General features: G+C 41.6%; 1 protein-coding gene across 1 annotated transcript; it reads left to right on the top strand.

Annotated features, from left to right (window-relative positions):
* The first annotated feature begins 1,280 nt into the window (after positions 1–1,280).
* On the top strand, positions 1,281–7,764 carry NOPCHAP1 (NOP protein chaperone 1). Its single transcript, XM_061205593.1, has 4 exons — positions 1,281–1,441; positions 3,379–3,465; positions 5,528–5,664; positions 7,514–7,764. Exons 1-4 carry the CDS (start codon positions 1,327–1,329, stop codon positions 7,745–7,747), a joined length of 573 nt encoding a protein of 190 aa, XP_061061576.1. The 5' UTR covers positions 1,281–1,326; the 3' UTR covers positions 7,748–7,764.
* The last annotated feature ends 4,400 nt before the right edge of the window (positions 7,765–12,164 follow it).

Genomic DNA, 12,164 nt, shown 5'->3' with positions numbered 1-12,164 from the left:
TACTGTAAAATGCTCACCACCAAAACTTAAGTTGAATTTCTCCAATTATTTTCTGAATCATATTCTCTAGTAAATTCTTTAAAAAGGGTATGGGAACAATATTTCCTGAGTCCTTGTATGTTCATAATGGTCTATGTCTCCAAAACATTTTCATATATAAGAATATGTAAATAACTCATACAATCTGAGTTAAAATGGGCAATGGATGTGAATACACATTTCTCCCAAGTAGATATACAAACGATCAGTGAACACATGAAAAGATGCTCAACATTACTCATCATTAGAGAAATGCAAATCAAAACTACAATGAGTTATCACCTCGCACTGACTAGGATGGCCACTGTAAAAAAAAAAAAAAAAGAAAGAAAGAAAGAAAGAAAAAGAAAATAAGCATTGGTGAGGATGTGGAGAAATTGGAACGCTTATGCCCTACTGGTGGGAATAAGATAGTGCAGTCACTATGGAAACCAGTACAAAGGTTCTTAAAAAGTTAAAAATAGAATTACCATACAGTCAGTAATCACACTTCTGGGTATAAATCCAAAAGAATTGAAAGCAGTATCTCAAAGATATATTTGCATACCTATGTTCATTGCAGCATTATTCACAATATCCAGGAGGAAGCAACCCAGCTATTAAGGGACGAATGGGTAAAGGAAATGTGGTATGTGCATGGAATGGAATATTATTCAGCCTTTAAAAAGAAGGGAATCCTATTACTTGCCACAGCATGGATAAACTTTGAGAACATTATACTAAGTGAAATCTGCCAGTTGTGAAAAGACAAATATTGTATGATTCCACTTATATGAAGTATCTGAAGTAGTTAAACTCATAGAAACAGAAGTTAAAATGGTGGTTGTCAGGGAGAAATGGGGAGGTTGCTCAGTGGATGTAGAGTTTCAGTTTTGCGAAAAATTCTACAGATCTGTTACATACCAATGTAGAGTTAACACTTCTGAACTGTACCCGTAAAAACCGTTAAGATGGTACATTCTGTGTTGTTTTTTTTTAACCACAATTAAAAAAAAAATATGAAAAGGAGGGCAGCCCTACCGTGCGCTCTTCAGGTTTAGCTAAAAAGCCAGCCTTGCCAGCTTTTTCACCCAATCACAGGGTCTCCAGACCCTTCGCCTTCCTTTTCCCGCGATAGGAACTGCCTCCTCACTCCGCTAGGGGCCGCCCTCGCCGCAGGCCACCCTCGCTCCGCCCTCGCCCCGCCCCTCCGGCTTTCCTCTAATCGTAGTCCTGGCCCCGCCCCCTTTCCCAGCCTTTTTCCTGCATCCGGGCTTGCAGGGGCTGCTCTGAAGACGGGCGAGCAGCATGGACGCCCACGGCGAATCCCAGTCTGACGCGAGCTGTTCGTCGTTTTCCCGGGACGGCTCCGGGGTCTCGGTGTCCAGGGAGCTGCTGACGGCGGGCAGCGGCGGCCGCGGAGGTGACGGGCGGGTGGCGGCGGCGTGGGGCGCGCACGTGCGGCAGGGGGCGCGCTGCCGGAGCAGCCGGGGGCCGGTCGGCGGCTCCCTGCCCAGGCCCGGCCCCACCGAGGGACCCCCGGGGGTGGCCGCAGGACTCGGGGTGGGACCGGGAGGCGGGGGCGCGCACCCGGCCTCGGGCCTGGGCGTGGTTCCTGTATTCCGCACCGCGGTGAGCGCCCACTGCCGCGCGCCACAGCAAGACACCTCTCCTAAGGGGGCGGCCTTAAGGTCGGCTCTGGGTCCCAGCAGTTGACTGGTAAGGGGAGCGGATGAGTATTAACCACCCTTCTTCCGCACATGCCCACAGAGCCACCCTTAGTGCCTCTCTCTAGAGGAAGACGGGTTCTGGAAATCCGCACAGGATTTCAGACACCATAATAGAGAATTAAAAAGCAAGGATTCGAATCCCAGCCCCACGAGTTATTCGCTATGGAACTTTAGGAGAGTTGTTTACATTCGCAACGCCTCAGTTTTTACATTGGGAAAATGGAAGTAGTAGTATCTATATAATTTGTTTTTCTTTTCTTTCTTTTTTTTTGGAGAAGAATAATACACCTAAGGTCTTGGGCATATTCTCCTTAAATATTATTTTGAAGAAAAGATTCTGTGAGAATCCAGAGCATCCAAAGAAGTTATAATAATAATAGCCGAAGCTTTCTTAGTGCCTGCTTTGCCCCAGGAATTAATTCACTAATTTAATCCTCACAACCACCCTGTGTAGAGGCTCTGTTATCGCCATTTATAGATGAGGAAACTGAGACCTGGTGTATCATACAGATGAGTAACTTGCTGGAGATCATGTGGCTGGGAAGTGGCAAAACTGAGATTTGAATCCAATTAGCGTGGCTCCAGAGCCCGTCCTCTTTGCACTAATCCAGTTGCTGGGTCTAAGGTAGTGAGCAAGGAAATGTTGAGCTGCTGCTCTGAGGGTGAACGGGATTTTTACACCAGAGTGAAGAGATTTTCCAGGTGTTGGAAACACGGTGCGCAAAGCCTTGGGTTTTGAAAGACGAGTCCTTTTCTCTGAGCTCTGATGGGCTGGAGAGTTGGGTTGATTTGAGGGGTTGTGAATGTAAGGCTGAATAGATGGAGTTGGGAGTGGGGAGGTTTAAAGAGCTGTTTTGTCTAGGTTCGACATCTTTACTGAGGGGGAACTAACCTGGCAGGCATGTTTTATAAATGAAGAGATTAATGCTCAAAAAGCTTAGGTGGGGCTTCCCTGGTGGCGCAGTGGTTGAGAATGTGCCTGCCAATGCAGGGGACACAGGTTCGAGCCCTGGTCTGGGAAGATCCCACATGCCGCGGAGCAACTGGGCCCGTGAGCCACAACTACTGAGCCTGCGCGTCTGGAGCCTGTGCTCCGCAACGAGAGAGGCCGCGATAGTGAGAGGCCCGCGCACCGCGATGAAGAGTGGCCCCCGCTTGCCGCAACTAGAGAAAGCCCTTGCACAGAAACGAAGACCCAACACAGCCAAAAATAAATAAATATTTAGGGGAAAAAAAAAAGCTTAGGTAATTTGTCCAATATAATGCAGCTGGTAAAACATTTCTGGCTTTACTTAACCCTTATGGTACTTTGTACTGCTTCTTATGTTCTGTCATTGCCGACCCACATTTGTCACTGATGGGTTTCTGACCCAGAAAGGTGCAGTTCAGTGTGCATTTATTACCTGGCGTTGGTGACGCAGAGATGTAGGAGACAGATTTAAGAAAGGGGAGATCTGTGTGCAGAACTAAAATGTTGTAATGGAACTTGGAGTGCTTCTTTTTTTAAAAATTGTGTTGGGAAGTGAGGAACAAACGGTCAAAACCTGAGGGCTTGAGGGTGGTCTTGGAAAGTTTGCTGATGGGCTCCTATTTCTTTACGCTATAGTAAATGAAGTGTGTGTGTTTGCAGGTATATGGGACAGGTTGCTCATCAACTCCAAGCCTAATTCCAGAAAGAATTCCACTCTTCAAACAGTTCGGATAGAGAGGAGTCCCTGTAAGTACTCTTCCTCTCTCTCTCTCTCAAGAACCATCTGTGATGTGAAATTCTGCCTAATTAAGCGCTTATTTGATGGGACAGTGTCTGCCTTTGTTGTCAGATATCAAACCACAGAGAGTGAAGCCGAGCAAGTCTTACTTGGGAATTACGTTGTGAATTCAGTGCACAGGGATAATACATTATTCCCCTGCTTTAAGAGGGTAACCTTGCCCAGAAAAAATCCTTGTGGGATGGATTTTTGGAAATCAAAACCAATTATTGTTAATCTCCATGGGAAATGTTTCTAGAGGTTACTGAGTCCCAAATTCAATATTCATGTGTGGGAAAACACTACCAGATCCCATTAAACTGGACATAATTACTTAAATAGTAAATGTTACTCATAACATAACAGGGCCAGTTCTCTTCATTAATTACTCTGTCATATTGCTGTACGGCACACTCACAGACCACTCAGACTTTGTTCAGGTAGCATTCATGTAATACTCAGGTTCTGTGTATTTCACTCTGAATGTTTAAAAAAAAGAATAAAGACGAGAAGTAGTAAAAACAATGTAAATGATGCATGAAGTTATCATGTCTATAAACTAAGAAATCATGAGTATTCTGAGAGGGGAACTTAACTATAGTATGCACTAAACCTACAACAGCTAAAATGACTGCATGGTGGCTCCCCATTCAAATCCAAGCTTTTGTATGGACATAGGTTTTTATTTTGGGGGGGTACATATCTCTGAGTGGAATTTCTGGGTCCTATGAAAAGTATTCTTTAATAAAGAAAAATTGCCAAACTCTTTTCCAAGTTGGGTATGCTATCTGGAATCCTTCCAGCCGTCCTGTTTCACAATTAAAGGCCATTTCTTGACCTTCACCTCGACTTTCTTCTCTTCTTCCATACTCTGGACATTTCAGTCAGCTGTTCTGTGGTTGTATCAGTGACTTAAGGAGTTCTGAGAGCCCATGATGTGCATAGTTATGTGCCGGGCCTCTTTTGAGAGCTAAAGAAATTAGAAATCCCTTGTTTATTGCCTACCCTGTGCTTACCATAGTGCCTGTCAGTTATCATCCCTGTTTTACAGGTGAGTAAACTGAGGTTTTGATTGGTTAAATTAAACGTATTAGTTAGACTTCTGTGGTTGTAAATGACTGAAACCCAGTTCACATTGCCTTCAGCCAAACGATGTTGGCTCATTTTGTTGGGGAAAAATACCCCAGGGATTTCAGGTACATCTTGCATCCAGGTGCTTGGCATCATCCGGGATCTTCTGCTCTGTATCTCTTAGTTCTGCTTTCCTAGGTGTTGACTTCATCTAGAACAAGCTCTTCCCCCATGGGTGGCAGGTGCGCCAGTTTATCAGCAGCTCCAGGCTTACATTCAGCAGCTCACTTAGTCATTTACTCGGAAAGAAGGGATATTTCTCTCAACAGTTCCATCCAGAGTCCCAGGGTGATCTCTGATTGGCCTGACAGATCACAGTGTCGTTAAACCAAATCACAGTGGCCAAGGTTGTGGAACACATCGGCATGAATGGGGTAGGGACAAGAGTGACTAAGAGTGACAGAGTTTAAAAGGAAAGTCATCGTTATATTATCAGAAGAAAGGGGAACAGATGTTGGGCAGGTAAAAACAGCCATTGCTTCATTAGCATGCCCAAGGTAACTCAGATAGTAAGAGCTGGTACTGGGGTTCTATTATTAACATCGTCGGTCTGACCCCAAAGCCTCGGAGCCTCGTGCATTGAACTATTAAGTCCTACTGCCTACTTATTCAGTTACTGTTTGTTGAATGCCAGCCTTCTAGGAATTTCCAGTCCTGGGCATATATGAGAAACACAAAACATTGAGAAATAATTGCTGAATTGTGTAGTCCTACCGTTTTAAGAATTCAGGAGAGGATGGGAGTTTGTAAAGTGGAAGGAATTTGAAAGATTTTATTATAACTATTGTTATTATTCCTGTCAAATTTAGAAGTGTTTTTACAGGAAATTCTGGATTTAAAAATTTGAAGTTTGGCCAAATACTAACATAAATATTGATAAACTATATTTTTTCTCCTTAGTATTGGACCAAGTACAGAGCTTTCTCCCACAGATGGCTCAGGCAAACGAAAAGCTAAGGAAAGAAATGGCAGCTGCACCACCTGGTCATTTCAATATTGAAAATATTGACGAGACTCTCGGAAAAGTTATACAAGTGGTAACTATGCTTTGTTTTCATTTCATAATGTAAAGTTACCAGTATGCCTCGTCACCTGAAAAAGAGAACTTTTTAATGTTAATTCTGCCTGTTTTTTTCCTTCTTGCAAAGTCAGCTCATGTTTCCAGTACTGCATAGATACTCGGTCATTTGATGATTAAGGATCTCATAGGTCAGTAAGCTTCCCTGGGTGAAGTTTAGGAATTTAGTAATTCAGCATCATAGGAAGGCTTTTTCAAGTCAAATAGTACATTTGTTATCTTGGAAGCATTTATTTACTAAGTGTTCTAACTGGATTTTTTTCTTATTTTCCCATCTAAGGCCCAAAAGAGGTAATCATAGTCTGATTCATTGAGAATGCGAAAGTAAATGATGTGTATAACAGAATAACTGATCACATAAAGCCACATGTGAAAACTGTCTCTCAGTTTAGGCTCTCTTATTTCTACACTGGAATTCCCTGTATAACACTCGTGTCTGGACAGCGCTGACACCATTGTTAAGAATCATATCTGATTCATCAGCAGATCTGGCAGCTCTACCTCCAGAACACATCCCAAATCCAGCCATTTCCACATGGCATCCACCACCCTTGCTCTAGGTGATTACGGTCTCCCCTCTGGATTATCCCGGTAATTTCCCAGCCAGTCTTCCTGCTTCCACCCTTTCTTCCCAGAGTCTGTTCTTCACCCAGTGTGTGTGGCCCACAGTTTGGGAACCAGGGGGCTTCCCATCGCATTTCTAATTAATTCAGAGTCCTTCGTGGGCCTTTCTGATCCTGCCTCCAGCTCTCTGTTGACCTTGTCTCCCACCAAGGACCCTCAGTGACTGCACTGCAGTCTCCATCTCCTTGCTCTGGGCCTTTTCCCTCCTTGCAGAATGCCCCTCCCCAGATTCCTGCATCTTGACTCCTTCCATCTCTCATCACTTGTCACCTTGAGAGGCCTTCTCGGTGGCTCTATTATTAGCTTTTATTTTTTTTAATTTTCACTGCCCTACACTATGCTTTCTGTGTAATTGTTTATTGTCTTTCTTTCCCAACTAGAACAGAAGTCAGCAAACATTTTCTGTAGGGGGCCAGATAGTAAATACATTAGGCTTTTTGGGCCCTCCTGTGTCCATTGTGACTCCTCATTTCTCCCATTTTGGTGTGGAAGCAGCTGCAGATGATATGTAATGAATAGGCAAGTTTTATAAGCTTTATTTATGGACACCGACATTTGAATTTCATATAATTTTCACGTTTCATGAAATATTACTCTTTTGATTAGTTTTTTCTACCACTGAAAAGTGTAAAAACCGTTCTTAGCTCAGAGATGCACGAAAACAGGCAGTGGGCTGGGTCTGCCCTGCAGGCTGTGATTTGCCAACTCCTCAAAAACATAAGTTCCACAAAGGCCAGGATTTTGTTTTTGTTGAGCTACTAGTGTGGTACCTGGTTCATGTTGATACTTGTTAATATTTGTTGAGTGAATTGTGTTGAATATAATCAGGATATATAGAATCGGTTGTGGGGGACTTTTTAGACTTGTAGTAAATATAAATCATTATGGCGGACTCTGGCAACTGAAAGAATAATAGTGCCATATTGTATTAAGAACTTTTCTTGTCCAGGGGAATTCCCTGGCGGTCCAGGGGTTGGGGCTCCATGCTTTCAATGCTGAGGGCCTGGGTTTGAGCCTTGGTCGGGGAACTAAGATCTTGCAAGCCACGTGGCACAGCCAAAAACAAGAACATTTTCTGTCCTGCGTGCTGCTTGGGCTAAACGTTGGTCCCTTCCCAGAGTTGTTATTGTAACCTTTTAGGGAACTGCCCTGAAATAAATTTCCCACATGGTGGTGTTTTGCAGGATGTGGCCTTGTTTGAGATGAATCAGTCTGATTCAAAAGAAGAGGACAGTTCAGAAGAGAATTCACAAGACAGTTCAGAGGACAGTTCAGGATCTGAGGATGAAGATGATAGCACCTCTTCTGAAGGTGAAGTCACCATCGATACCATTAAGCTTCCTCATTCAGAAGATGGAAAAGGCAAAATAGAGGTTCTGGACCATCCTGCCAGTGAAAAGAAAGAAACAGGGAAATAAACAATCTGAGAAACAGGTGATAGATGCCTGCTAATTCTGTGAAAAAGAATGTGACTTGCTGGTTATTTTGCATTTCAGATACCTATGGTGCTTTTTTGCAATATTGAATGTATTTTGCTTCTTGGAGAAACAGAAGCTGGCTTTTAAAGAGTTGGAAGAGAGAACATTTGGGGATCTTCTAAGAGCAGACTGTTTTTGGTCTCATGCTAAAGAGATTTAGTTTAGAAAGCTTAACTTTATGTATGGTGATGAGTGAATTTGTTGGCATCCTCTTTCATCAGCACAGACTTCAGACATCTCAAACTTATTTTAAAGTAAAAATACAAGTTACCCGTTTGTTTTTGTTTTAAATTGGCCTCTTGGATAAAACAACCTAGGTTGGGGTTTTTTTTAGGTTATTATAAAGTCAAATTTATTTGTTACCATCAAAATGGGTTCAGTGAGGGAGAATTTTTTTTTTTTTAACATCTTTATTGGAGTATAGTTGCTTCACAATGTTGTATTAGTTTCTGCTGTATAACAAAGTGAATCAGCTATATGTGTACATATATACCCATATCCTCTCCATCTTGCGTCTCCCTTCCACCCTCCCTATCCCACCCCGAGGGAGAAATTTTTTACAAAGAAAAGAATTACTTATACTTAGATGCCCTCAGACGTATCTATTTAAAAAAAAAAAAATCCTTTCCAGTTTGAGCTGGAAAACTGGTGCTCTGTGGTTTAATCACTGTCAGTGACTCTGTAGCCTCTCAATGCATGTAGAATTTGCTGGTTAGAAAAATTTGTGGTTTTTTTGGTTTTTTCTTTTTCTCATAAAGCAGTTTTTTTGTTTGTTTCAGCTATTAAAATTATTCCTTCCAGTTGCCCACAGTTTTGAAACCTATTAATTGTAGAGAATAGGGACACCCCAGGAAAATAGGGCACAGTACATAAAAAGGTAGTAACAGGTTTTCCCTTTCAAAAGGCAAAATGATCCTGCATTGGAGTTGCCTTTCTGCCACATTCTTGATCTTATTTAACTTGTTTGGGATCTCATCTGCCATGGGACTGGCTTTGCTCAGGATATAGACCTGAGCATTTAAAGGACTGTCTCCAAGTGCATTGAGCTGATGGGACTTGTTGCCTAATATTTTAGGGTTTTGTTTTAACTATTTTTTCCTACTCCTCTCATTAGCCTACGACATCTAGTAAATACTCTGAAGATAATTCTCCAAGTTCCTTCTGGTATTTTTCATTGGGAATTGGAAATTGGCTGTGCACTCAAAGTATGCAGAAGTGAACAGATCTGGAAACGAGACTTCTCAGCTGCAAAGGGTATTATGCTGTACTTTGTAGCACCAAACACAGCTGTGATGAATTATTGGTGTGAATATTTAAGGATTGTCTTCTACCAGATAATATTTATGCCACATTGTGGGAAGAGTTGCATTTGTCTGGTTCACTCCTTAGCTTGGTGCATGGTACACAGTAGGCACCGAATGATGTAGATAAATGAATTAACAGGTATATTGAGGATGTACAGGGCATTTTAAGCCATGGTATCAATGTGGATCTGAAAGTGTAACTTCACTGGAAATACAAAGCCAAGTAGAAATAGTCTGATGGTCAGTGAAAGAGACTAGTCAGTCTAGAAATACATACTAGTGTGTAGAATTACATCTCTCTCCTGCCATGGCCTTCTCATATAATACAACTAGGTATTCTATACAGTTAAAAGAAGTCAACTAAATTCAGTTCCTCTGGACATTCTTATGACATAGGAGGAAAAGGAAAAACAAAAATTTAATATGTGATAGGGATGTCGTTTTAAGTAAGTGTAAAATGGTTGAATTATTTAATATACAGCGTCAGGGATGGCTGTTTTTAAACAAAGTTGGATACTAAGATAAATTATGTCTTAAAGGTTTAAATATAAAGAAATAAAATAAGTTTCATACTAAAATATAGGTGAATATTTGATAACATAGTTGAGCAAAAGTTGTTTTTTTTTTTTAAAGCAGAACATCAAAGCTTGAAATTACAAAGGAAAAGAGCATAGAGTCAAGTTTGAGAATCACTGGTCTAGGTCTTAGGTCCTCTTGACTTCGCTTTACCCACTGGATCCCAGGAATACTTCCACCACACTCTCATGACAACATATTACTTCACTTGACCTACCAAGACCTCTCATTCTGTCACACCCCAACCATCCCATCTGTTTCCGTCATTTGTCCCAAAGCTGCTTTAGAGTAGTCTATACCGTCTGCTTACACTCCTAACTTTTCAGCCCTCTGCAATTTGTCTTTTGAAACTGTTTCCCTAAAGTCTTCCATTACTGAGTATTCATTCGGCTGCCATCTGAACTAGACTGTGTGAATGGAACTCAATTTCTTCCTCTTCAGATCATCCCCTGTTTTCATCCTCACAGTGAATGATACCACTAAACTAAAGCCTGGAGTTTTGGGGGCTCTGAAATATGAACTAGAATGGAATTTCCACAAGGCTGGTGACTTTGTCTGGAGCATGGCTATACTGTGTGGCATGCGGGATCTTAGTTCCCCAACCAGGGATCGAACCCAGGCCCCCTGCATTGGGAGTGTAGAGTCTTAACCACTGGAGCGCCAGGGAAGTAAGTCCCTATAGCCCTTTTTTGGTTGTTGTTGAATTTTATTTTATTTGTTTGTTTTTTATATGGCAGGTTCTTATTAGTTATCCATTTTATACATATTAGTGTATATATGTCCATTCCAATCTCCCAGTTCATCCCACCCCCCCCACCCCCATAGCCCTTTTAAAATTAGTGTATCATTTAAGAATGTTTATATCATGTAAATCATATCTCTGATAAGGGGTTAACATCCAGAATATATAAAGAACTCCCACAACTCATCAAAAAACCCAAACAACCCAGTTTAGAAATGGGCAAAGGACTTGAATAGACATTTCTCCAGAGAAGAAATACAAATGTCCAATAAGCACATGAAAAGATGTGCTTTTATATCATTAACATTAGAGAAATGCAAATAAAAACCACAATGAGATACTACCACATCCACTGGGACGCCTATTATAAAAATAAACAAAACACAGAAAATAGCAACTGTTGACTAGGATGTGGAGAAATTGGAATCCTTGTGAATTGCTGGTGGGAATGTAAAATGGTGCAGGCCCTCAAACCAAAAAATGTAGGGACTTCCCTGGTGGCACAGTGGTTAAGAATCCATCTGCCAATGCAGGGGACACAGGTTCAATCCCTGGTCCAGGAAGATCCCACATGTTGCAGAGCAACTAACCCCGTGAGCCACAACTACTGAGCCCATGCACCACAACTCCTGAAGTCTGTGCACACTAGGGCCCACGTGCTGCAACTACTAAAACCTGCATGCCTAGAGTCCGTGCTCCACAACAAGAGAAGCCACCGCAATGAGAAGCCTGCGCACCGTGACGAAGAGTAGCCCTCCACTCAGCGCAACTAGAGAAAGCCCGTGCACAGCAATGAAGACCCAATGCAGCCAAAAAAAATAAAATTGAAAAAAGAAAAAATGTAGAATTACAAAAAAAAGAAAAGAGCATAAAATTCATAAATATTGAAAATTAGTGGGTGGCAAAGAAGTTTAAAAGTCAAGGGACAAATTGGGAAAAATAATTTCAGTGTAAGGCAAGAGTGTTATTAGTATATAATGGGCTCTTACAAATTAGTAAAAAAAAAAAAAGACTAATATCTCAATAGTGAAAAGGCCTTAGGACTTGAACAGGTAATTCACAGGAAAAAAATGTTCAGTCCCATTTCTCAAATGCAAATGAAACCAATGTTTTATTTTTTACCTCTCAAAGTGGCAGATGAAACAACATCTAGTACTTAACTGAGCCCTTTTTGTGTGTCAACCACTATTCTGAGTGTTTTATGTTTAAGAGTTACTGCCACTCACACACACATAAAAATTTCTCGAGTTACACATTTAACATCAGTGCACTTTATGTATGTTATACCTTAATTAAAAGCTGTTTTGTTTTTAAGCAGTGTGCTCTACAGTCTCTTGGAAACTAAATCACCATCGTGCTTTGGTTCGTCTGACCCTGTGGGTTCTCTGCCTGATGCTTTGGTGTGAGGTGATGGCCGCCATTTGGAGAACAGTTCTGTTCCTGCTAAGGCTGATGAAATGTTCTCTTCAACCTTGTGTATTATCTTTCTATGGCTCTTTGACAGTCATAAATCAGAAAATTAGGTGTAATGGTCTTTGAAGCAAAAATATTCTTAATGAATCTCCTCTATCTATTCTCCTAATACTTTAATTGTGCATCAAATATGGTACTTATAAAAAAACTGCCTTGCAGAGTAGCTTGTATTCCTGTGCCTGAGTCCACTACTATGGTAGGAAAGACAAGTAAAGAGGTTGAGTCTTTCATTTGTATTTCCCTCAGTGCCTGGCATGGTGCC

Source organism: Eubalaena glacialis, chromosome 11 (assembly GCF_028564815.1).
Source record: "Eubalaena glacialis isolate mEubGla1 chromosome 11, mEubGla1.1.hap2.+ XY, whole genome shotgun sequence".
NCBI lineage: Eukaryota > Metazoa > Chordata > Mammalia > Artiodactyla > Balaenidae > Eubalaena > Eubalaena glacialis.
Note: the sequence above shows the minus strand (reverse complement) of the source record. Positions and strands in the feature narration are given on the sequence as shown.